The sequence below is a fragment of the Pleurodeles waltl genome, chromosome 1_2 (genome assembly GCF_031143425.1).
Source record: "Pleurodeles waltl isolate 20211129_DDA chromosome 1_2, aPleWal1.hap1.20221129, whole genome shotgun sequence".
NCBI classification, from domain to species: domain Eukaryota; kingdom Metazoa; phylum Chordata; class Amphibia; order Caudata; family Salamandridae; genus Pleurodeles; species Pleurodeles waltl.
In genome coordinates, this window is record NC_090437.1 from 930,611,809 (window position 1) to 930,639,617 (window position 27,809).

Here is a 27,809-nt window from a genome sequence, read left to right on the forward strand (position 1 = left end):
TATTTGTATGCTTTAAACGGGATTAAACTAAGCTGCAGGCCCAAAAGTTGTAACTTGATGTTAAGATTGATTGGGGGTGATTAGCTATTAGTTTTGTATTAGACACAGAATAACACAGGCTGCTGCAAAACGTGCAGAATAGAGCAAGTGTTTAAGTGCTTCCAGTCCCTGAATAAGTTAGATTATTAGCAATATTCAATTATAGTGTACCTAGTGCAAACTATTTTTGATGAGTGGCCATTAAATGAAGGCATTTTAGAACTGGTATCACCCTTGAATTACCTTTCAAAAAGAATAAAAATGTATCTTCTTGCAGCTTAGATTATTCTATCAATTAAACCTACCAGTCTTTAGGTTGACTAAAAAATTGCTCGTGTTTACATTTTTTCATACAACAGAACACCTTGGAGACGAAAACATGTTTCTTCTTTTGCTGTCTCTCTTCTCTCTCTGAACAGTGTAGGAAACCCCCCTTCCTTGCCTTTCAACCCGAGGTAATTAGAGCTCAGCATTAACTGTTCAGGGACGGTTGTTTGTGTGTGTGTTTTTTTTTAATATACAAAAACGAGGGGGATTGTTTTGGTAAAAATATAAAAGCTGTTTTTGTAGTTTTAGTTGTATCGCGACAATACACGTTTTAGAGAAGGTATCTTGCTTGACCACAACAGCAACATGACTCATAGAAAAGAGTCACTATGAAAAATGTGGTGCTGAAGAACATGAATGAAGGGGACTAAAGAAGGTCTCCCTGAATAAAGGATGTCTTGAGCTAGTTTTCCTGGAGCTGCGTCACTCAAAGTTGGAGAGGCAGTTCTTGTGATAAGTTTTACTGCTCAAAAGCACTGGAACTAGGTACTACAGCAAGCACACTGAATTGCGAAGTACCTTGAACATAAAAGGTCTTCCTGCTTCTCTTCAATCTGTGTGAATTAAAATCCAGAAAAATGATCTTTGGTTTACAAAAAAATCAGCAGTGGCTGGCAACTGCTCAGAGTGGGGGGGGGGGGCGGAACTTGATGGTGGGTGGAACTTGGTGGTGGGTGGGTGCATTCATGTAAGGTGAGTGGCGACAGTAAATAAGCATTTGCAATGCAGTGGGTCTCGCAAGAGCTATTAGCATTGTAAACTAGACTTTTCTTGCCACATAAATTGAAAATGAAAAGTAAAACAATTTCACATAACTAACCGGACTTTTCTTGCCATATAAACTGAAAAGTAAAAGTTTCACATAAGCGAGCCGATGGCTGCAATCAACACAAAGCAGACTCACAAAATAAAATAAAAGTTAACTCGCAGTGAAACCTATTGGCAAAAGTGCAACTATTCAGGGAACCGGCAAAAATGCAATTACCTATGTAACAGGATCAGTGTTATGCAAAGCGCTCAACTACTGCCCAGTGAGATCGCGCTGCTAAATAAAGAGAAAAAGTAGTCCAGAAACAGGACTGAAACATCAAGCCTCGTATGTTTTCATTAGTTGGTCAGTGCGCATGAGGAGGGCTAAACACCGGAAAAGGCATGCTGTATGCATGCCTTTCACTAATGAAAGCAAATGGATTTTGCAAGGCAAGCCCACGGACCAATGAAAGTAACTGAGTGACATGGGCATGGTTAGAAGCCCAAAGAGAGATGACAACATGGGACGGAGCGCGTTGCGCTCGCCCCTAAAAAAAACCACAAATAGCCACTTACCTTGTTTGCTGTATGACATTGTTGCTCCGGTCGATCTGTTTTCAGCCCAGGCTCCTCTAGGCTCCAGCAAATACCCCCCATAATCCATCCTGGTGCTGCTTTCATGCTGGCAACAGCATGAAAGCAGCCCTAGGATTGGAGAGAGCGGCCTCTCGCAGCTCTCTTAGAGCACTGGAGGCCTGGGCATTCTCTGACTCAGCTTTCTTAAGACAGCTAGGTTAAAGACGTTTAAAGTGCGCGTGTCTGGCTGGCCGTCACAAGACGTCCGGCCAAAGGGAAATGTGTACTTTAAACAGTGCATAGACAGCCCACCACTCCTCCCTGCGGCTGGTGCCACTTAGCAGGCCACACCCCGGCCTGACACTTGGTTCAGGAAGGGTGACGAAAAATAAAATGGTAATGAATCAACTTCATTGCCATTTTATTTTTCGTCTCTGTGGGCATTTCAGTGGGGAAACACTCCTCTGCTCTAATGGAGGAGCTGCCCCTGCCAAAAATCTACAAGTAGAGGAGATTCAGGTGAGCAGCCCAGAATGGGTGGGCAGGAAAGAAAAGGGAAGATGGTAACACTGACAAACTGAAAACTCTAGACCACGCCTAACCCTTATTAAATATTTCTAGGAGAAATCCCATCCATATATCCCCATTTTACTTAAGCACTCTATTTACACTGCATTGAATCAAAGAGCCGAATCCTAAAATACTCCAAAGGTTTCCTAGAGAGCATATAGGCTGTCTTCCTACTGAGTTGCTTATAAAACAAGCATTGGTAAATGCATTAGGTTTCGCCTCGCCCATGTCATTAATATTTTTGTTTTTGTTTTAGCTTGGTGAGAAGGATGCACACATCACAGCTCTAGTGTTTTACTACAGGCAGAAGCTGTGTAAAGAAAGCTGGAGAGGGGTGTTATAGTGTTACTCCTGCACAGGAAGCTGAGAATGATGTACACATCACAGCTGTAGTGTTTTACTGCAGACAGAAGCCTTGTAAAGAAAGCTGGAGGGGGGGTTCCATTACAGTGTTACGCCTGCCGGAGAAGCCGAGAAGGATGCACACACCACAGCTGTAGTGTTTTTCTGCAGGAAGAAGTTGTGTAAAGAAAGTTGGGGGGGGTGCCTTACAGTTTTACCTGTGCCAGATAAGCAGGGGGTAAGGTGTGTCCACTACTACGGTTTACTTTTGTAAGGTAAACAAGGATCTGATGTGCCCATGACTGCTTTACTTTATAAAGTAAGTAGGCGGTGAGAGCATTTTACGCCTCTACAGAGATATGATCCCCCTCCTACAGTTTCATTGTTGTAAAGTAAGCAGGGATAGAGTGTGTAATTGACATTTTACCTTTATTAATATATGTCAGTTTTACTTGTGTATAATGAACAGAGATACACCCTGCGTCACTGTACATTTCCAAAGCATGCAGGGATAAACTGGGTACATATTGGCTTTACTTTTACTGCAAGCAGAGGGTGGTGTGTCTGTGTGTTACGGTCACATAACTACCTGCAATCAGATGGTTCCTCATCCTTCATTACTATTTAAAAAGCATGGATCAAAAGCCCACTTTACACCATTACTTTTATAAAGTGTGCCACGCAGCTTCAGTCCTTTAACAAAAGAAGGGGTATGTGCATCTCAATGTTTCTAGTAAGACAGGGTTATGGGTGTACCTTCTGGTTTTGTTTATGTAAAGTAAGAACGGAGACAGTGTGCACAATGACCAGGGGTGAGGCATGTACATGGCAGTTTAACTCCCGTAATTGAGGCAGGGCTACGGAGTATCAATGCCAATACTTTGACATATGTCAGTCTTTACTTCTCTAAAGTGATGAGACTTCGGTATGTACATTAACATGCTACTTGTGTAAGCAGGGTGTGACAGGTTCATTGCAGCGCCACTTGTTAGAAAGTGATCAGTAGTGTGTACACTGCAGTTTAATTGGTGGAAAGTTACCAGAGGTAACTAGTTTATCTCTATAAAGTAAGAGGGATACGAAATAAGACATAACTTTAATGTAGTAATAGCCAGAAGTAATAGTTATGAAGCGAAGAATGTGTTTATCGCTGTTCTACGTGTCTAAAGTAAGCGAGGCTAGTGAGTGTTCTTGTGTGAAATACACATTCCTGCCATGTAAATTGTTCTTGAATGTTATGTAGACGCATAAGTGCCTGATACAGTATAGTACATACAATGTGCGCATTATTGCTTTACATATCACACCACTACCTGCTTTACACATGTTGTGATGTTGCAAATACATCATTTAGCTATTTTAAGTGCAACATTTTAAAGGTAGTACACCAATTCCCTACATGCGTTTCTAAAACTATCTCACTGCTTTATACAACCACTTCACACCACAACCCCCTTTTAAAAATGCAGCATACTCCGAATTACTTTAAAAAAAAAAATACGACAGTTGTGTACACATCATACCCCAAGTTACCTGTTACTCTAAGGCAGTGAAGTACACATCCTATGCCAGCTGACGTGTAAAACCAAGCAGTACCGAACACATAGCATCATACACCAAATGACATTATTAAAAAAAACAAAAACACAGTTTCCGTGCTTGCTGCCAGAATAAAGTATCCATACATGCTCCCGTAAAAAGCATTCTTCCTTTCAATAAATCATTAAAAGCACAATTTCAATACGTGTAGCCAGGGAAAGAATGACATCCAAGCCTTAATGTATTGAAAGAAGTTCCAACCATAAGCAGATGAGAAAGAGAAATTGGACCTCTGGATACTGATAAGAAAAGCACAGCTAAACAAGCACTGGTAAATGCAGAAACAAGTGTGCTGCAGCCAACAAACAGAGGAAAAGTAAGCGACAAGCGCAGGAACCAATGAAAAGCAGGGAAAACTAGAGGGTGGGATGCAAGCCTCTTTTGCATTTTGTATTAATTCATTAGATTTCACAAGCACAGTGCAAGCGAAACCTAAAAAGGCATATACTCCACTACTATAATAATCTGCCCCCAATAGTTGGGTCATGGGACTGGTCGGCACTCATGTTAAAATAGCGTATTTTCAGAGTTTCTTTACAAAGGATAAGTCCAGTTGATGCCTTTCATTTATTCCCTTCTCACTTATTTCTAAACTGAATGCTGAGTTCCTAATCTGATTTTTATTTTAATTTCTATTCCTGAAGATGACTGATTTGCTATAACCCCTTCCTTGTATTATGCTTGAGTAGGCAAAGTCCTTAGATTGTTCCTGCTTTTTCAATCTGTTACTGTACATGGAAGTATTGCATAATTAGGACTGTAGTTTATAATATAAGTAGATATTGACTGCTTTTGTCTGTTGTTTACTTTTGTAATTTCTATACCGGGCACACCTATTACATAATGTTTGCTGATGCTCGGCTCTGTTTGTTATACTCTATATGATTCATACAAAAATGGAATAAAGTGATATTGCACTACAACCTCAGATGTTTAAGGGAATGAGTGGTGAGATATTGTGAGAGGAGGCTCCACTCTTTAGAAATTTAGAAATGTATTGCTCAGTTGATATAAACTTTTGCAGTAATAAATACAAGGTTTAGATAAAAATGTTATACATTTAGCAGTGATTTAAAAATAAGAGGAAAGGAAATATACATGTGTAGAGGGCTAGAATGGACAAAGTTCAAAGACTGGAAACCATGTCAGTGCAACAATGAATGTGTAGGCAGTTATTGACCAGCAAAGGCAGACCTCAAACACAAAGCTGCATTTCAGGAGCTCTCAACACCAAAGTCTGTCTCTTCAGTCATCAATAAAATGAAGTGGGTCCAAATGTCAGTTGTTTGGGACTGCTAATGCTGCCAAGAATGTGTTTTTCCTTGTGCTGCATAAAATTCACAAAACCCACCAAAAGCTTCTCATCAACTCAATTAAAACATTTTTCAACAGCCTCCTTATATGTTTTCAGGCAGAGTCGTGAGAAACACTGGCTTCAGAAGAATTCTTCAGTCACTTCCTAGGGCCGGACACAAAGGAAACTTTTATGTGATTTGGTGTTACACAGGAGACCTTGCTTACATTGTACTATATATACTTCCAGTTCTAGAGGGCCTAATTAGTAAACTTTTAATGTAAGCTGCAGCTACTAAAGAAGCTGTCAATTGGTGCTGCCCTACCTATAAAAGGACATTTTACACTGAAAGAAAAATACAATATATATATAATGAAATAAATAATAGAACAAGTTAACCATGTATTTAGTGAGATAAATGGAGAGGGCCACCGAAGCAATTTCAAAATACTTTACTACCGTACACGGAATAAATAGCCTTGGTGAGGTGGCTGTATTGTGAGTCTTCTGAACAAAGTAACCTGATTTTTCGATATCTCTTTTAAATGATTTGTGAATAAACGCCGTGGAATAGATTTCTGTTCGCATCTAGACAGTCCATGAGTGCTCTTTTGGCAGTTCTTTTTTTATTTCTCATTAATCTTTCTTATCATAGCCCAAATCAATATAAATTGTTAGTTGAAGTTCAGAGAGCAAATTACTGCTTATGCAAATTCATTTCACTATTCTGGTTCGTATGAATGACCACGCAGGGAGTTTGTACAGGGTTTCAATAAGGGTGACATTTAACAATATGACTTAATGTTTTTTTTAACCATTGATTACAATTTGCACATTTTCAGATGGCTTTCATACAAACGAAATAGCTAAATGTCATTGGGGTTCAGAATATTTGCTTTTGTTTCTGAGTTAAAAACATTGCATGTCCCAGGGTTAGTCACGCATAATTTGGGGGTGGCTCAGTGATCTAATACTTGCTGCTTCTTTTTTGTGTGTTTCTTGTTCTAGGAGCACAAGCCTTGAGAAGCACATTGCTAATCTCATGCAAAGCTTGTCTTTGCCTGAAACGGCTCTCTGTGCGTGGCATCTTATACCTTACCCCCAACTATGCCAGCAGCCACAGTGGACCATAGTCAAAGAATATGTGAAGTCTGGGCATGCAACCTTGAAGAAGAGATGAAGAGAATTCGCCAGGTTATTCGCAAGTATAATTATGTTGCAATGGTATGTTCTCCAAGTGTTTTGGGTTAAAAATAACAAAACGTCAGAACACAGTACTCCCTCATGCACATTTTATAATCTCTGAGGCTGCATAGTTAACTAATTGTTGCCACCCATTGGCTCCTCTGCTAATGCAACTTGGGACAAAATGTATGTAGGTGTTAACCAGTGCCACTCAATAACTCAGATACACCAGAAAGGGCAATGGTTACCCTTTCACTTTTGTGGAATGGAAATATTGTCAATTTACAATGACATACAAGCTCCCATGGACCAACTACACCAAACGGACCTCACTAGCACTGGATACAGCATCCATATTCTACCCATAGAAACAGCACAAAGTACCACCAAGCTTTTCTTTGAAGAGGAGTCTAGCCTAACAAGCTCAGTGACTGCTGACAACCATTAAATGGTCAATGAGATATGCAATTGCCATGCGGAGCCTCCACCCAGCTTCCAAAAGCACTACAAGCTTATACAAACTTCAGAAGTGCTCTTTACAAGTGTTATCAACATACTATACCATAATATGTGTTAAGTTAACATCGTTATTACAGTTTTCTTTCATCAGCAGTTTAAACTGACCATCTGTGCTATGACCATTTCATATCTCTAAAGTGAATGTTTGTTCATTTAAAGCTTGCTTCAGTATGATTGAGACAGGTAGTATTTAATGCATTGTTCCATTATATTTAGGACCAGCATGGAATACAACATTCATCTTGATATATTGGATACATAATTATATGAAAAATAAGCTAGAAGAACGTCAAACTGTACTATATGCATGCCAGTAAATTGATTAAAAAACAAACTATATTGAGTGCTAGATTTGGGGAGATAAACACAGAAGAATGGGGAAGGGAAGAAAGCTTAGAAATGGAGGAAAGCAGAATTGATAGGAAGGTAAGGGAGAAATAAATATATTAAATCATTCCGAAAATTATCACAGTTAGCGTATCAATCTATGCTGGACTGTGTATTAATACAATATAAAAACTTTGGCATATTTCAGTTAACATACTTTTAAAGGAAAAAATAAATAATGATGAGACAATACTTTACAGCTCAGAGAAGTTTATGTACTTCACAACTAACTGCCAGGATACCAGATAGATTAAAAAACATTGTAACAGGAAGCCAATGATATCTCATTTATGTAGAAAGAGACATATTTATATCATAAACTCAGTCAAGTACGTGACGAAAACATATTGCATTCCACCAGAGTTTAAAGTTTGCTTACATTTTTTCATATCATGGTTATCTGTTGAAAAACAAAAACTATGAAGAGATTAACTCATTTATCATCATGGGGTTCGTTAGCCCAATCAGTATATGGGCTTCCAAAGAAAACATTTGAACGTTCAAAAGGTACATTTGTATAACATAACAAATGAATCTGATGTCATACTTTTGTTTTAAAAAAATCATACGCCGAAGGGCTAATATTAACATATTGTTAATAACTTTTTCTGATTACAAGAGTACCATTTAGTACAAGTATCCATAATCATAAGAATATGTGAGTAGTGAATTGGGTAGTATTGGGGGCTCGGTAAGATTTCTGTACTTTCAACCATATTCTGTTCCAAAGGTCTATAGACTAGAAAATATTAAGATCAGATTCCCAATATAGGTAATTTTTTTTAATTTTTTTATATTAGCCTGTCATTACGGGACTTATACATTATTGATTCTTTTCAATGTGAAAACTGTAACTGATGTATCATTGCCTTGTTATGAGTGGTATTATTTGTGGGAGAAATATCTGAAGGGGGATTGGAAATGACCTCTGTTAATAAATATAATGTTTTGTGAACATTTATTGGTAAGCAAAAATATTTTTGAACATCTTCAAAAGTACGCCTACCAACATCTGGTGAATCGGTATAAGACCTTTTATCTTTCCATGACTTACAAAAAAGATAAGACCTTTAATTTAACATTTTTATACCATAAAGAGCAATTCATGAAGTTACCTCAATACTCTTCATTGGAAATTAAAGTATGGGGGGGGTCTCTTTGTAAGTGATATGAATTACTTAAAAGAGAATGGAGATAGGAAGATAACTATCTATAAAGGTGTGAGAGGATTTTCCACAAAAGATAACCAAAGGGGCGAGTTGTCTTGGACAAAAAGCAGTATGATAATTTTTAAAGTTGAGACAATTAACTCCACCCTCTTTATGTATTCTTAGCATTGAAAGAGCTAGTCTGGATTTTTTTATTCCATAAGAACTTTAATAAATTTGCATCAGATCTTTTTGAAATCTACTTTAGGTATCTAAACATGGCTCACGGCTAACATGTATAGTATTACTGGTGATAACATCATCTTGATGGCGTCAAGACTATCGCACCAAGACATAAGGAATGACAAAGGAAAGTGTCAAGAGTTTTCAGGTGTAATCAAAACTAATATTAGAGTTAGTAAACCAGATGCTCAATATTTAAACTAAGATGGATTCCAGAAGAACCTCCAATGCTGAACCTACTTTTTAAGGAAAATTAATTAAGCGGAAGTCTCTCCTGTTTTTCTGAATTCAACTTATTATCTGACAAGATAGAATAGATGTGTACTTCTACAAAAATGCAGGTGTCAGAACTTGAATTATTAGTTGGGGTGGATGGGAGGCCACCCCAAGCAATAAAGTCACAAACTTGTTAGGACCAGGGAAAAGGTGGCAGAAATTTTAACCTGAGCTCAAACCGTGGTAGCTATGACATAGAGCAAGCCAGCTTTACTTAAAGAAAATGTTTGTAGCATTTACAAATGCCCAAACAATTAAAAAGTCAAAAACAAAACACAACAAAAATTCCACTGGCATTTATAAAAATAGATCACAATTACACCAAGCGACAAAAATCCAGTAAGGGGAACCAAAGTTATGATTTTTTTAAATATTTACTAGAAAAAGTGCCAAGAACTAGTAAAGCACAAATCATTAGTCACCGTTCCCGGGTGACTGTGACTTAGGGGCTCTTTAAGGACGACCACGAGAGAATGCAGACTAGAAATTCCAGGCAGGTTTGCCCCGGTCAAGGATTTTATCTTAGGACTTTGTTTCTCAAATGGAAGTTGAAATCCTTCAGCGGGGCAAGGTCAGAGTATTTGTACAATGAAGTCTTCTTGAAGGTAGATATCATTTGGACGAGATTCAGCTGAAGTTGTTGGGTTTGGCAGGAAAAGTTAAAGCTTTATGCCCAGTGAGGTCACTTTTTGGCTTTCCAACTAAAACAACATGCAGCAATGTTTAGTATTCCTGCTATATACAGCAATACCAATGTGCTATTAAATAAACTTGATGACATCATAAAAGCATTCGCCTCCTACTGTGCTACACTCCATACATTGGATGCCCTAAACAATGACACTGTTAATCAATGATTTCTGGGTAGCCTACTACATCCTAAACATTTGCAGTTGACCCAAGAAACCCTTGAAGAAGAAAATTTCAGACAAGGAAATTGTGGAAGCAATTAGAAAAATGTTGACTGGGAAAGCCCCAGATGAAGATGGTGTCCCTGCAGAATTTTATAAAATTACAGCACCAAAGGTCATTTTTCCTTTTAGGGAAAATATTCAGAGAATCTTTTCAAATGGGAATGCTTCCAACTAAATTTAACAGGGCCTTCATCTTATTGATTCCCAAATCAGTTAGAGCCCCGTATGTTGTGAAAATTACCGACCAACTGCCTTAATCATTATTGATATTAAAATCCTGACAAGGTTACAAAAAGTCATAACATCACTGGTACACAAGAACAAAGTCATATTTTTTTACGGTATGTTCCTTCTATAACCATATGCACATGTTATCCCATCTCGTGGATGTCTTTATATGCTGTGGGCGAGAGTGGCCATCTCCCTCAATGATGCCAAAGAATTTGATGGAGTGGAGTGGAGCTACCTCTTTCGTGTGCTTGCCAGGATATATACTGGACTGACCTTTGGTAAAATGGCTTTATCAAAACCATTTTCCACATTATAAACTGCAGTGGGCATCTGTCAGGAGAAATCAATATCTTTAGTGGGACAAGACTGGGCTGTTTTCTGTCTCACTCACTGTTCTTACAGGCCCTAGAAACCTTTGACCTTCTAATACCTCACAACATCGTGGGTATCAACACATCAATGGATAGTTTGAAACTTATGCTCTATGCCGATGGTCTTATTGACATTGACCTCTCTCTGTACTTCTGTTTAAGTGCCCATGGGTGTCCCCTACTGATTCTCAGTATTTCTATGGTTACAAGATCAACTGGTCTAAAAGTGAGGCGCTACCAATTACATTACGTACAACAGCCCATTCTTTGCATGGCCTCCCATTCTGTTGGGTTCCAGTGGGAGTGAAATACTTGGGTGCCCTAATCAGCAATGATCTCCAGTTCCTGATTAAAGACAACCTTGTGGCACTAGTGATGCAAACGCGAAAAGACTCTCTTCAGTTGCCCATGTGGGGGCAGATTCAAACAATTGGAGTCTCGCTGTGCTTCATTTATGTTTTTGTCATTTTGCCAATCTTAGCACATCTTCATTACCTCAGTCGTTATATTAAAACCTATGTTTGGCAAGGAACAACCCCAGACTGTCCAGAATGAAGTTACACATGTGTACAGAATGTAGCGTTTTATGCCATCCCAGTCTGTAAACATACCATATGGCCCATCAGTTTTCACAGTTGACTTCCACCTACGTGGTGTTTCTAGTCCCAGGTCGAGATGGTATCTGGAGAATCTCTTATAAGGTGGCGTTAAGGGACTTCAAGTGTCAACCAGAAATGTCTTTCTCAAAAGGCCAAACACAAACCTGTCCTGACAGCAACTGCTAAAGTTTGGACAGCATGTCATGAAGCTCTTGAACAACATCCTTTGCTACATGTACCACCACCAGTGTGGCGCAGTTCAGCTATCCAAATTGCTGGAATGTCCCTCATCTGGATACAGTGGGAGCGAGCGACAAGGAATAACCACTTTGGAACATGTCACTGCAGAAAACTCTTAAATCGTTGCCAGACCTCAAGGCAGAATTTAAACTTGGCCTAACCACTTTTTGAAATCCATTCTGCTGAAGGTGTGCCTTAATAATAAACTGCCCAGCCACCCTTAATGTGCTTTATTTGACTATTTGAAAAATTGGAAATCTAAAGGAACTGATATTGCTGAATCTCTTGCACTAGGGCATTGCTAACCAGGCCCCAGTGCATGTGCTTTAACCCCTAAAATACGTGTACACTTAGCTAATCTCTAGTTGGCATATTTAACTTACTTTTAAATCCTTAGTGTATGGTACTCTGTGTAGTCAGGCCCTGTAAGTCAAATGTCACTAATGGACTGCAGCACCTACTGTGCCACAACTAAAATGTAGGAGTTAAAGCATGTCTTCAGGCCTGCCTTGTAACCTGGGTATCCAGTTTTAAAACCGCAAATTCAGCCTGGCAAAATAACCCTATTTTGGCAGGCCTAAGATTTCCTTTTTAATACTGGTAAATCACCTGCAAGGTAGGCCCGAAATGCCCACAGGGCGGGGTGTATGGTATTTAAAAAGTAGGACAATTTGTTTTTAGGTTTTACATTCCTGATAGTGAAAAATCTCCCAAAACTTTTTTTTACTTAGATAAGGCCGGCTCTCCCATATAAAAGCACTGGGTTAAATTATAACTCCTAATAATATGTAACTTCAGTTTGGAAATAGCTAGTTCCATGGTTCAAGTACTCAAATTAATAGGAATTTAAAATCCAATCTTATGATGAAGTCTGATGTCAAATCTCGATTTTGAAAAAGCCACTTATAGAAAGTTGATGTTTTCCTGATCCTTCCCTACTCTGCAGCATTTCACAAACTCTGGGTCGCGAACCAGTAGTGGGCCGCCAGTGACTTCTGACAGGTCACTTCAGCGCAATAAAGATGCATTTACATTTTGTATTTATCTTGTCACATTTGCTCTGTTTCAAAGAGAGAGTCCTGATATCATGGGATATAATGGGACTTGTAAAACGGCGGATGAGATATCTGCCACATTTGTGATGGAGTATCCCATGCGCCAAGTTCGTAATCAGGCCCGATGTCTTTGGACAAATTGCTGCTTGTTAACATGGAAATTGGTGTTTACATTTCCTTCTGTGGCTGCAAAGTGGGAGGAGGTTTTCGAGAGAACTATGTTACACTTATGCTCGGGTACAGGGAGTGTGAAAGGAAAGGCTGTAGGATTTAATTTGTTTTGTAACACACAACCAAAGTTTGACACCGCTTAATGAACACTGCACTCTTCAGAATGTAGCGGCAGACAGTAGAACAAAAATAAAGCACATTTTTTAATTTTGAGGAAACACATTTTAATAGGATTTAAAAAAAAAATCAAGACAGTTTCACTTGGTGATGCTCAAATGATAAATTTTCACAGAAATCTGATTTTCCACATACAATCATTTGTGTGCTGTTGGTGTTTTGTACTTTCATTTGATGCTGGAAACTTAGAAAACTTTGAAAAATTATATCTCCGGTTTTCTGCATCCAATTGTTGTCGTTATGGAGTTTCTTTGCTCATTAAAATTGTCTCTATTGTTATAAATTGGCCATTTGGGTGGGGGGGTGGAGGAGGGGAAAGAGGACTGACCAAGATGGCCGTGTGGTCTTGAAGCTCTGGGGACAACGCCAGCTATGATGTGCTGTATGGCCCCAAACTGCCACTGATACCACCAGCGAGGATCGCCTTGATATCTTAGGACATCTAGATCCTGCAGTTGGAGTGTGGGGCTGGCGGAGTGCGCTGCACATCGCAGGGGCCTGACGCAGTCCCCCCCTGTACTCGTTGACCTACGCTGCCCGCTTGCTGGGTGACATCTGTGGCAGAATGGGGCGCAGAGACCCCCCAAACAAACAGCAAATTTCCTTCGACCTTGCCAGGACCCCAAGACACCAGGATACTTGCAGACCATCTGGTTCAGATATGGCCCAGGGAACGCTCTCCACCCCTCCATTGGAGGGAGCAGTGGAGATGATGGCACCAGGCCAGAGATAAGGCCCCTGAAGTTAAAAGCTTGTTGCAGCAAGCTGGTTTGTGCTGCGAAAGGTTACATCCAGCATGTCTATTCATAGACCTGAACGTCAAGGTGCATGTATTTAACACTCCGGCGGATGCGGTATTCTGTAAGCAACAGAAGTTCGACCAATCTGAGGCAGTGCGCCGCTCCTCCCAGGACTTACCGCGCAGTCGCGTGATACCTCACCAGTGTGCAGCCTTCTACTACATTCACCATCGATGGCTCTTTGCTGTTTTTTGCCTCTGCCCCCCCTCTCCTCTCCATGGGCAGCTCTGAGCTCCTATTTACTGACTACGCTGCCCCTGGTCAACAGTGTTCTGGGTATCCCTTCCAAGTTCTGGCAGACTTGCAACAATGATTGATTCTGTTCTCTTTTTTTCACATGGCGATATTGGTTTTCCCCATGATGGAGCGTTGCTACTCCCCCATGGAGTATTCCACCTGGCTGAATCTAGTATTTTAGGGTTACACTGGAAATGTTTGTGTTTTCTGGTGTGGGCGAGTGGGGATGGGAGGCACGAACTGGGCACTGTTTGCATTGATGCTCTATTACACTGATGTTGCACCAACCAGCGAGCCCTTAAGGTCTTGTGCGCCACGTGGAACATCATGGGGCTGAACAATCCCAGGAAAGGCAATCAGGTCTTTACCTATCTAAATAGACATGGGATTAAGATTGCCTTCCTGCAGGAGTCTCACCTGTCGGCTTCTGTGACCTGCACTTTTGCTTCACAATGGGACGGGATTTGTTTATTTCTCCCATTATAGCTCCTACTCCAGGGGAGTCTGCTTTCTTGATCACAACAGCCTGCCTTTTGTACGCCATGAAGCGTTATCCGATTCAGAGGGCTGATATATAATTGTTCGAGGTACCATGGCGGGCATACCCCTTCTTCAAGTCTACACAGCACCAAACACTGATTCCCCCCCCCCCTTCCCCCCCCCCCCCCCCTGGAAAGTTGCTGTGTGTAGATGACAATATGTTACCACATCATGGTTTAGTAATAGGTTTATTAAAATTGAGTGTTTAAACAAAATGAGAAACACTCCTGCCCTGATAGAAATGTTGTTAGTAAACTCAAAGAATCCCTAGATTATGTGAGCTAGACCTCATGGGTATGTGGGATAGATTCTTGTGATGCATGCAGCAAACTTAAGTCTACTTAAACAAAATAGGTTTTTTTGTACTGCAGAAATGCTGAGCTATTTGAAGGTGCAGTCATATGTGAGAATTAAGAAAAAGGCGACTCTGTAAACTATTTGCCTCGGACACACAATGTGAGACCCGTTTATGGGTCAAGCACATTACAGTTAGGTCGAGTAGATTATTTAAGATACTCGACCTGCAGGTCTAGTAATATTTGTATGATTTTTCGAGCCCTGGTTCTGTTTGACCAAGTTTGGTGTTCACACTATTGTTAGAAAGCAGGAAAAGTCAGCTCTGTTTTTGCTCTGCTGTCTTTCCCATTTTACAAGCTTAATGTCTATCTCTGGTGTGATGAGTGATGTGGCGGGCAGTGTTGAAGGGGTTCACAGTTGCTGATCTATCTGTATCTGACCACCAGAGCCAGGTGACTGGTGATAGCCACCGTGCTAGTGAGTATGTAACACCCTCTGGCAAAGACCAGGTTCCCAGCTTGTTAGGCACACAATTGAAGGCCTGTAGAACAGACTGTTATAAAGGCAAGTCCCTTGGGTGATGTTGGTGGTGCAGTCTATATCGGGTAAACCTTACTTCCTTTGGTCTACCAGAATTTTTTGCAAATCTTAGATTCTCAGAATATGTATACTTTGCTTTGCTGTTCTCATCCTACCTTGTTAGTGTGTACATCTCTGTAGCTGGTTGCTGCTGCTCCTCTCCTCTGTTGTAATAGCCCACCCGAGGTTCAGCCCATCCACAACAAGACTGTTTTTTTATGCAGCTAGAGGCCAAATACAATGAGATGCCACTGTTCCTGCTCCCGAAGGGCCAGGTCATATGCGCTGTGCAGCGCTCCCACTCATAGGCTGATGCAGCCCTCCCAGGTTGGTGGTCTACCTTAACGTGGGAGTTGGGGCAATCAGCCACTCAATCCTTGTCTCTGTTCAGCTGCCTACTCTTATCACTTTTCAGTAGCCTCAGAAACTAGCACGCTTGCTCTCTGCTCCTGATGGGGCAGGCTGTGGCATACTGCGGCCTGGCCCTCCCCAGGCTTAGAAGAGTTTCACTTCTTCATAGACCCTCATAGGCCTCAGGCTGCTGCAGGGCGGGCACTTAGTAACCATCATTAGGGAAACAAAGCTGTTTGACCTAGCCACTTCGCGAAATGCCACATTTCCTTCAGTTAAGACTGCTATCCTGGTGGGACTTTGGCTGATTTGCTTGTGTGATATTGAAGCTTTGAGGTTAGCCTGCCAACTTTGTTAATGCTCAGCAATGCCCCCGCTCGCCTGGCCCTTTGTCATTCTTTCTGAACACTCTTCTTTTTTTTTTTTTTTTTTTTTAGGTGATCTACAATACGGCACACCACATTCTCCTTGGCCTGCGTCCTAGAACGCACGTGCCCTTCACTGGCTTCTTCCAAGGAAGAGAATCCTCTTTAAAGCACTAGGTTTGATCCACAAGGTACTTCATCATACTGGTGCAGGCTACCTTGGGACAATAATCAGCATTTACGTCGCCTCTAGAAACCTGCGGTCAGCTAATAGCCTTCTCCTGTCTTCGGCCATCTGCCTGGAACAAACTCCCTCTGGAATTAAGCTTAGTGGATGCTTTCTCACTGTTCAAGAAAATATGAAAACCTGGCTTTTTAAACAGGAATAAAGGCTCTGCCTCATTCTGCGAGTTGGCTTATAAGCACAGAACCGGGACACTCCTTAGTGTAGCCTTGCACTTTACAAGTCACATTTCATTAATTAATTCTTTGTCTTTTCTCACATTGGGTAGACTTATTGAGTGCTTGGTTTCAAAACTGTGACCAGGCCAATATATGCTAGCCCTAATTCCAATGTGGTTTTCGCCACACTAAGCTTAACAGGAGGAATTCGAGGAACTGATGATGCTGCTTTTGCTTTCAGATTCCTCTCTCCTGCTGCAGCAGACTGCACTACTTCTTGAAGTCACCCAATGCCACTGTTGGCCAGAGGAACTGCGAAAAAAACACACACACCTGCATGTGCTGCCTGCTCCCCAGCCCAACCCTACAAAGCAACACCACCTGCAACAAGCTACTTCATCACCTGTTCCCACCTATCGTCTCCCTGGTGTCACTGGCACACTAAGACAATCTCTGGGTCAAGGGCTAGCATAATCTACTGTGTTTAGTAAGTTCACAAGCATGAGGTGTGGATCAGAATTGTTTCCATCATTGTGTACTGCCTGCAGTACTGCAACAGATACAAGGTGGTACTTTCACTCAGATTACGGAATCTGCTGTGGGAGATCGTATTAGTTTACATTTTTGTCTGGCTTATCTCCAGGCCACACACCTTTTATGTATTGAATGTCCTTTTGGACTACCTATCGATTTATAGGTAGACTTAGTTTTTCTGTTATGCTAGCTTGTACTTTTACGTAGGTCGAGCCTCCCTACACCTGATGTGTCTTCTTCCTAGTTCACACCGCCATTTCCCAGAGTGTGTTTTTTTTTTTTTTTTTGCTGCATGTATTCTTCTCTTCCCAAGCACACCAGTAAAGTATTTATTTCTCATCAAAGTGTGCCTGGTGCACAAAGTGTCCTTATAGCCTACTGTAGACATATGCTGTAAGAAAAATGTGCTCTCTACTTTAATGAAAAGTCTGCCTTTGCTCTCTCATTCCACCTCTATCCTGGTTTTTAGGGTTTATGGTGCTTGCTCTGGTGGGTTTCCCCTCTTAAAATTCTATACTTCTCAAGATTTTGTATTGTGCTGTACTATAGTTACTATAGTATCATATTATGCAAATTATTCAGAAGTGTATGGAACACCCATCAAGACTACCATGTCATGTGTGTTGGGTGTCTTAAAGATATCCAGTGTCCTTCAACTCTGAAGTAGGTTTTAGTCAGTGACAGTACTGTTTTTTTATATTTGTGTAGGAAGGCTGTGTTGTGAAATCTCTCTTAATCCTTAAGAGTTGGGTCTTCAGTAAGCATGCTACAGGAGTCTGTCCTCCTGTATCTGCTCCAGTACATTTTTTCTTTTGACCACGAAATGGAGGTCCTTCACATTGGGGATCAGGATCATAAACTTGTGAGTGTGTTATGTTGTTTTTTTTTTTTTTTTTTTTTTTTTTTGTTGAACCACAAGGCTTTGTGCATCGAATTTCTTTCAATAGTAATTCTGGTCAGTCTTATTTTACTCTCTGGACCCCTAGACTGACCAGAGTTACTTTATTCTGATCTCCCTTTTTCAGTAGGAAGGGTGAGATCACCCACTGTGTTGGCATTGTCCTAACACCATGTGGTGGACCGGCCGATGATGGAGCATTCCACAAACCATTGAGTGAGGCCTTTCCGTCCATAAGCCAGTGTTTATTTAGTCATGAGACAGGGAATACCACTTTGGGCAAAGGAGAGCCGAATAACTGACTGACATACATTTTGTGAGTATCTTGTTTCCATAGGATAGCAAAGCTAAGTTTATTTGAATTTGCCTCCCCCTAATAATCTGCTGCAAGAAAGTAGTTTCAATAAAGATTGATATTGTTTCCTCCCATTCACCCTGCTAAAGATGAATGACTAGTTTATTTGTATCAATTGTTTATTCTTACCAGTTTTTCGTAAGGCTTTAAGTAATGAATCCCCACATTTTCGGTACTATGTTTACTGAAGTACAATCGCCCACCTCACATTGACGATCTTAATTCAGTTGCAGATATTTGAACGTAGTTGAAAGCCTTCAGATATTTAGATAGTGAGTTGTCGTCCTTAATTTAAGGATTATCAAGTGCACATACTCAGTTCTAACAATAAACAAGTTGCAAGGGGGGCTCAAAATTCAGAGTGCAAGAGACCACCCAGAGTATCTAAAATAAGGCATAACAGTCAGAAAAATGTTTGACTCTAATATCTTCTGATCCCTGTTACAGGCTAATTGTGCAGATGAAAGCCACATTACAAACTGTTCTAGCACCTCAGCCTCCTATAAACCTCAATCTGTTTATGAAAGTAAAGGAATCACGTGGGAAAATAGAGGAGTGTCCGAGTCAATGGATACTCTACTGAAAACCCAGGCATGGGTGATTTATCAGAAACAGCATTCTCTGCTTTTTACATTCAGACAGGCTGCCATGTGGAAATGTGTGAAATGAGCCAGGCTTTCTCATTCTGGCATCTTATCCCACCTACCACTTCAGTAGGGCTCAAGCCAGACAGAAATATCTAAGTCTGCAGAGTCTGTTCTATGTCAGTAGGGCTTCTCTGAGGTACTCAAAAAGGGTATGTCTGTATGAATAAAGCCTGGTGACTACTTCCCAACGGCATGTCTCGCTCACAGTCAAAAAGCATCGATCCAGTACTATATTATCCATATCATCCCAACATCTGCAGGCACCTCGACTCGCCTTCGCTTAAGTAGCATAAAGGCAGAAGGTTTACTTTTTCTCTGTTGAAGGGGAACCTGTGGCTGAGCTCACACTCCTGCCATCACCTCCTGAACGCCCCATGCTCAAGGGGAAGCTAGCGTGCATAATGTGTGACATTGTGCTTTGTGGTAAATGTTTATATTAGTTCAATCCTCCCAAAAAGTGTGCTTGCAGCAGTTTCTGAAGCTTCAGTGTAATGAGTGCTCTGTACTGTACTGCGTAATGTTGCGTTGTAAAGGGATCTTTAAATCTTTAACTATCATTGCCTCATCAAAACGCATTTGGGGTGCAAGCACCTTCTGTGCTTGCCATGTGTTATTGACGGGTTGATACAGTAGTGCCTGTGCTTGCTATAATAAAGTTTTTTTTTACTGGTCGTTTTTAAGGGGCGAAACCCGAGCTACACGGTCCTTGTGAATCGTATAGCTAATTGAGAAAAAAACCTTTTTATATTTTCCAGGATACTGAGTTCCCAGGTGTTGTTGCCCGACCAATTGGAGAATTCCGAAGCAATGCCGATTATCAATATCAGCTTCTGCGCTGTAACGTGGACTTACTGAAAATAATACAGCTAGGGCTTACATTCATGAATGAGCAAGAGGAATATCCTCCAGGAACCTCAACGTGGCAGTTTAATTTTAAATTTAATTTAACGTAAGTGCAGTTGTATAACTAAAATGATTTATTTTTAAAGATCTGGTTTGGGCCAGTCGGGTTCACCATCATGACTAAAACTGTTAACAATGTTGCATTTAAAAGATGGTCTATTTTGTTTTCTTTGTTTTTTAAATAATGCAATATTATGGGCGTTTTCTGTTTGGTTTAGGAAGGGGCTGAGAGTAAAGGGGCCACTGTAAACTTGAGCATCATTTCACCTTTATTGCCGTATAGTGACACACATACATTAATATTCTGTAAAGCGCACTTAAGAACCCTCCGAATATGTGAGCCATATTGCCAGCATTTGCATGTCCTATCTTCTATTAAATAATGATTTTCTTCCCGCAACTGTGGTTGGGGTTAAGGTTATTTAACTCCTTACTTTATGCGTCAAGGTCTATTGCATAGAGCATACTTGTGTGTAGATGCGCTCCCATATTAAAGACACTAAACGTGTTCTGTATGAAAGATAAAGTTAACATCCCAGACCTTGTTTTTTTTGGTCTTTTTTTATGAAAATATATGGGCGATAAGTCACCGTCCCACTGTGCGTGGTCATATTTTGCATGTATACCTTGATTAAATAAAATCTATTTATCACTGAAGATTGACAACTTACCGCATTCATTTTGTTTTTGGCTTGATGGGCTTGTAGTGTCAGACATTCAAAAACTTCTTGCAGGATCAACTTGTTATTTTCATCTTTATCTTCCTGTTGCAAAAATATTATTTAACACCTGCAGCACCCCTTTGTTAACTGGCTGCGCCAGATGAAAGAGTACTTTGCACATAATGGCGAATATGGTAGATGTTGGACCTCACCCTCTTTGCAGAGGAACCACAAACCTTCTGCCTTCACCCCTCTTGTTTTGCTGAATTTGTTTTTGTTGGCTTTTATAATCTGTGCACTTTCCCACTTATAACCAGTGCTTGTGCTCTCTCCTTTTTAAACATGGTAGAATTAGGTTACGCCCATTTACTTTACTTGTACTTCCCTTAGTAAAGTGGTACTACAAGCACCTGGGCCTACAGATTAAACGCTAGTAGTGAGCCTGTAGCTCTTATTGAGCCACCCCCTTAAGTAATCTTTTTGAACACCACAGGTCTGCCATTGCAGGCTGTGTGTGCAGTTTTAAACTTCTATTTCAACCTTACAAAATAAACCTTTTGCTAGGCCTAAACCCCACTTTTTAATACACGTCATTCATAGGGTAGGCCCTTCACATCCCAGAGGGCCAGGTACAATATATTTTAAAAAGTTGGAATGTACTTTAAGTTTTATATGTCCTGGTAGTGAAAACCCCATGAATTTGGTTTCACTATTGTGAGGTGTACATCACCCGTAGGAGAACATGGGGCTACCTTATTACATTTAACAAGATTTAAAAAGTGATAACTTTTGTTTAGGAGGAGGTGGAATCTTATGTTTGATGTCTGAGGAATTGTCATTTAAAACCTTCTTTAATGGTAAAGTTGGAATTCAGGTAATTCCACTTTTTAAAAGTTGCATTTTCTTGTCTTTACCTGTGGTGCCTGTATCCTGGGTCACATGACAGTGTGGTTGGCAATTGACCTTTGTGTATTCTTTCCAGAGTGTATCCAAATGGAAGGTCTGGGTGTCAGAAGGATGGGCCATCCTGACTTCAATTGGGGTGTGTGGGGGGAGTTGCCGCCTACCACGCTTGCATTTCAATGGCACTGGCCCAGCACACTCACAGCGAACTTCACACTACACCCTGTTGTGGCCCCAGAAGGACTGGGACTTGGGCAGGGAGGCAGGAAATTGCAGACACTTCTGAAAGAGGAAAACTCCACAAACTTCTCCCATGTCAAAGGGGCACCAGATATAAAAATAGGATCTTTGGTCTGACTCTGAAGCGCATTCCTGGACCTGTGAACACCAAAGAAGGCCTGCCCTGCTGCTTGATGTCTGCTCTGTTACTGAGAGGGAAAATTGGATCAGCTCCCTTCATCCTAGGCTACCTCAGTATTCCAAGTAACTGCTAGTTATCTGGTCTCTGTTCTCATCGACAGGGACACAGCAACCTCTAGATGACTCCCTGCAACTGCCCCCATGACCTGTTGCACTGAACCTGCCTGAGCCCTGCTGGCCTCTGCTGGAGTGAGTTCCTGATCCCCGTGAGGTGCCTCCCAAGTCCTGGACCATTGATGTTGCACTCTTCCACGAAGAAATCATGACATTTTTGGCTCTTGTTGTCCTCGAAAGGCATGTTTGCACCAAGAGCTTGCCAACCACCAACACACTGCCCCAGTGAGCCCGACTGTTCATGCTACAGTGACCGTCAAAGACGACCGACAACGCAAGAAAAGCAATGACCTTCTGTGATAGACAGGATCTTCTTGCTACAGCAACAACTGTCTGTGACACTCAGTCTGCTCTTTGCTTTACAGCGAGGACCATCCGCAATGCTGTCCCTGCTCCTCGTGGCCTCCTCCACCATGAACTGATTCGTCACACTAGACTTTAGAAGATCTCTTTTTTAGTGGGACTAACCTGGTCCCTGTATCCAGCCTGCACTACATCGTGGTCAGCCTGAACTTGTAAATTTCACCTGGTCTTACACGACCAGATAATCCTGAGTGGCACTTAAATCTTTTAGGATATATACTTGCCTTAAATCTTTGAAATGGCATATCTCCGGTCCTGTTAATTTGATTTTTTTTGTTGTCGTTTTGGTGTCAAATAACATTCCATTTTACTCTATTCTTCTAAATTAATGTGAGATGTTTCCTGTGTTGGCTTTTCACTTTATTGCTGTTTGTCTGCTGCTTAAATATTAAACACATTGCCTCAAAGTTAAGCCTGACTGCTTTTGTGCCAAGCTACCAGAGGGTTAAACACAGTTTAATTAAGTGACTTTTGTGGCTTACGCTGAAACAGATTGTGGCTGTTGTTTGAGAAGGACTCATCCCCTCAACCAACAACCTAATTTCTCACAGTAGGGTACCGATGCCCAATTGTATTTGGTGCGTCTCTGGAGATTACCTTCACATCCAAAGGGCGGTGTGTTGTAAAAATAGTCTATTTGGTATGATTTGACTCCATTTAGCCTGTATGATAATTTTTGTCACTGTGTTTGACTTGTGCAGACTCTATATTTTAGTGACGTTAAGTTAGAAATGTGTTACCTAAAAAATAACTTGAATAATGGGAATTTCTTTTTGAGAAAACATCTGAGAGACCAGCAATCTGTAAGGCATACACTCGAAGTCCCTGCTTCCATCCTGATTCATGACTAAGCAAAGATCCTGTTTTTTTGTAAAACTTTCTCTAACTGCTAAAACTACAATAAGCTACAAGGATTAAATGGGATTCACATTCCGTGATGAACAAAGCCTTCAAACCTTAATCAAAGCCGAGTTTATTTGGAACCAGACCGCCTTAGGTAATGCCATAAATAACAGTATATATATATATATATATATATATATATATATATATATATATATATGTTCGATGGCATCTGTCGCTGTAGATACACATGGTCTGCATAGCTCGCCATCTGGTGTTGGGTCGGAGTGTTACAAGTTGTTTTTCTTCGAAGAAGTGTTTTCGAGTCACTGGACCGAGTGACTCCTCCTTCTGTGCTCATTGCGCATGGGCGTCGACTCCATCTTCGATTGTTTTCTTTCCGCCATCGGGTTCGGACGTGTTCCTGTCGCTCCGAGTTTCGGAACGGAAAGATAGCTGAAAACGGAAGATTTTCGACGGTATCGTTGCGATCCGGTTCGAGATAAACACATACGACGACGCATTGAACATCGAAGCGCTTCGGTGCCCTTCGGGGTAGATTTCGGCACACCGTCGGGGCCTAGTCGGCCCGACCGCGTGGAGAACAACGCTGATGGAACGGACCCCGTTTCGATTCTGCCCTGAATGCCACAACAAATATCCCTATACGGACCAACACTCGGTCTGTAACCTGTGCCTGTCACCCGAGCACAGCGAAGAATCCTGTGAGGCCTGTCGGGCGTTCCGGTCCCGAAAAACTCTGCGCGACCGTCGAGCGAGAAGACTGCAGATGGCGTCCACGCCAAAGGAACATCGGCAGTTCGAGACAGAAGAGGAACAGGAGGAATCCTTTTCCATCCAGGATTCAGACTCCGACGAACTCGACAATACAAAAACTGTGAGTAAGACGTCGAGATCAGAATTTAAAAAAGGCAAAAAGGCCCAGGGGACGCCACTGCCAACCGGCCATGGCTCAACCCAAATTCACGGTGACCAACAATCGGCACCGAAAAAGGCCCATTCAGTGTCGAGATCGTCCGACTCCGGTCGAGACACCGGCACGCAGCCTCCTCGGGACCGAGAGAGTGCTAAAGAGAAGCATCGACACCGAGAGTTCGGTGTCGACACGGATCGACGCCGAAACAGTGGCGTCGAAGACCATAGAGGCCAAGATTTTTCGGCACAGAAGAAGAGGAAGGTTACCTCGGAGCCGAAAAAACAAACAACAGGGTTTTCGGAGCCGAAAAAAGCACCAACAGACCCAGTTTCAGGCTCCTATACTGAAGAACATTCTATGTCTTCACAAATGAAAAGACACAGATTCGAACAAGAACTGCAATCCACTGAAGTGGATCACACGCAAAAGCGTATCTTTATTCAGCAGGGGACAGGGAAGATCAGTACCCTTCCACCTGTCAAAAGAAAGAGAACACTTCAGTTTAGAGCACGAGAGGCTCCTCAGCAACAAACAGCAAAGACGGTAACACCTCCTCCCTCGCCTCCACCTGTAACTCCGGCTTCGCCAACTTACACCCCGTCACATTCGCCAGCTCACACCGCCATGAGCCACGACGACCAAGATCAAGACGCGTGGGACTTGTACGATGCACCAGTGTCTGATAACAGCCCAGACACATATCCAACTAGGCCATCACCACCTGAGGACAGCACAGCCTATTCACAAGTGGTGGCTAGAGCAGCTCAGTTCCATAATGTGGAACTACACTCTGAACAAGTAGAGGATGACTTTTTATTTAACACCCTCTCCTCCACCCACAGCTCCTACCAAAGCCTGCCTATGCTCCCAGGCATGCTACGCCATGCAAAGGAGATCTTCAAGGAGCCAGTTAAAAGTAGGGCAGTAACGCCTAGAGTGGACAAAAAGTATAAGGCGCCTCCTACGGACCCTGTATTCATCACCTCTCAGCTGCCACCAGATTCTGTGGTGGTAGGGGCTGCCAGAAAACGGGCAAATTCACACACTTCTGGGGATGCACCTCCCCCAGATCAAGAAAGCAGAAAGTTCGATGCAGCCGGGAAGAGGGTCGCTGTCCAGGCAGCAAACCAGTGGCGCATCGCAAACTCACAAGCGCTGCTAGCGCAATACGACAGAGCCCACTGGGATGAGATGCAGCATCTCATTGAACATCTCCCAAAAGATCTACAAAAAAGAGCAAAACAGGTTGTTGAGGAGGGTCAAAACATCTCCAACAATCAAATACGCTCCTCTATGGATGCAGCAGACACAGCCGCAAGGACCATTAATACGTCGGTTACCATCCGTAGGCACGCATGGCTCAGAACGTCTGGATTCAAGCCAGAAATTCAGCAGGCAGTACTTAACATGCCAGTAAACGAAAAACTTCTGTTCGGTCCGGAGGTCGACACAGCCATAGAAAAGCTCAAAAAGGACACTGACACTGCCAAGGCCATGGGCGCACTCTACTCCCCGCAGAGCAGAGGATCTTATACCACCTTCCGCAAAACACCTTTTAGAGGAGGGTTTCGGGGTCAGGCCACACAAGCCAGTACCTCACAGTCCGCACCGTCCACCTACCAGGGACAGTACAGGGGAGGCTTTCGGGCCAGTATAGAGGAGGGCAATTCCCTAGGAATAGAGGAAGATTTCAAAGCCCCAAAACCACTACCAACAAGCAGTGACTCACACGTCACTCACCCCCCCCACACAACACCAGTGGGGGGAAGGATAGGTCAATATTACGAAGCATGGGAGGAAATAACTACAGACACATGGGTCCTAGCAATTATCCAACATGGTTATTGCATAGAATTCCTGCAATTCCCTCCAGACATACCACCAAAATCACAAAATTTATCAAAACACCATTCACAGCTTCTAGAGATAGAAGTTCAAGCACTACTGCAAAAAGATGCAATAGAATTAGTACCAAGCACACAAATAAACACAGGAGTTTATTCACTGTACTTCTTGATACCAAAAAAGGACAAAACACTGAGACCAATTCTAGACCTCAGAGTAGTAAACACATTCATCAAATCAGACCACTTTCACATGGTCACACTACAAGAAGTGTTACCATTGCTCAAAAAACACAACTACATGACAACCCTAGACCTCAAAGACGCATATTTCCATATACCAATACATCAATCACACAGAAAATATCTAAGGTTTGTATTCAAAGGAATACATTACCAGTTCAAAGTATTGCCTTTCGGTTTAACAACCGCTCCAAGGGTATTCACAAAATGCCTAGCAGTAGTCGCTGCACACATCAGAAGGCAGCAAATACATGTATTCCCGTATCTAGACGACTGGCTAATCAAAACCAGTTCGCTCATACAATGCTCAAACCACACAAATCAAGTCATACAAACCCTCTACAAACTAGGGTTCACCGTCAACTTTGCAAAATCCAACATTCAGCCAAGCAAAGTACAGCAATATCTAGGAGCCATAATAGACACGACAAAAGGAGTAGCAACGCCAACTCCACAAAGAATTCACAATTTCAACAGTCATTCAACACGTCTCCAAATCAAACAATACAAGCAAGAACAATACTACAGCTCCTAGGCATGATGTCCTCATGCATAGCCATTGTCCCAAACGCAAGACTGCACATGAGGCCCTTACAACAGTGCCTAGCCTCACAGTGGTCTCAAGCACAGGGTCACCTTCTAGATCTGGTGTTAATAGACCGCCAAACTTACCTCTCGCTTCTATGGTGGAACAGTATAAATTTAAACAAAGGGCGGCCTTTCCAAGACCCAGTGCCACAGTACATAATAACAACAGATGCTTCCATGACAGGGTGGGGAGCACATCTCAATCAACACAACATAAGAGGACAATGGAACATACATCAAACAAAACTGCATATAAATCATCTAGAATTATTAGCAGTTTTTCAAGCACTAAAAGCTTTCCAACCAATCATAACCCACAAATACATCCTTGTCAAAACAGACAACATGACAACGATGTATTATCTAAACAAACAAGGAGGAACACATTCAACGCAGTTAAGCTTATTAGCTCAAAACATATGGAAGTGGGCAATCCACCATCAAATTCGCCTAATAGCACAGTTTATTCCAGGGATCCAGAATCAACTGGCAGACAATCTCTCTCGAGATCACCAGCAAGTCCACGAATGGGAAATCCACCCACAAATTCTGAACACCTACTTCACACTCTGGGGAACACCTCAAATAGACTTATTTGCAACAAAAGAGAACGCAAAATGCCAAAACTTCGCGTCCAGATACCCACACAAGCAATCCCAAGGCAATGCCCTATGGATGAACTGGTCAGGAATATTTGCTTACGCTTTTCCTCCTCTCCCTCTCCTCCCTTATCTAGTAAACAAATTGAGTCAAAACAAACTCAAACTCATTTTAATAGCACCAACGTGGGCAAGACAACCCTGGTACACAACACTGCTAGATCGATCTGTAGTACCCCACATCAAACTGCCCAACAAACCAGATCTGTTAACGCAACACAACCAACAGATCAGACACCCAGATCCAGCATCGCTGAATCTAGCAATCTGGCTCCTGAAATCATAGAATTCGGACACTTACAACTTAACCAA

The 27,809-nt window shown here is 41.8% G+C and overlaps 1 protein-coding gene across 4 annotated transcripts in view; it reads left to right on the forward strand.

The window, feature by feature from the left end:
* Positions 1–27,809, forward strand: part of CNOT7 (CCR4-NOT transcription complex subunit 7) — a 171,704-nt gene that overhangs the window by 3,305 nt on the left and 140,590 nt on the right. For 2 of the 4 annotated variants that reach the window (XM_069200545.1, XM_069200537.1), the window contains exons 2-3: positions 6,506–6,721; positions 19,774–19,967. In XM_069200545.1, the coding sequence (XP_069056646.1) occupies positions 6,605–6,721; positions 19,774–19,967 (311 nt within the window). In that variant the 5' untranslated portion in view covers positions 6,506–6,604. The remainder of the gene's footprint in view (positions 1–6,505; positions 6,722–19,773; positions 19,968–27,809) is intronic. The other 2 variants (XM_069200555.1, XM_069200563.1) reach the window with 2 other exon arrangements.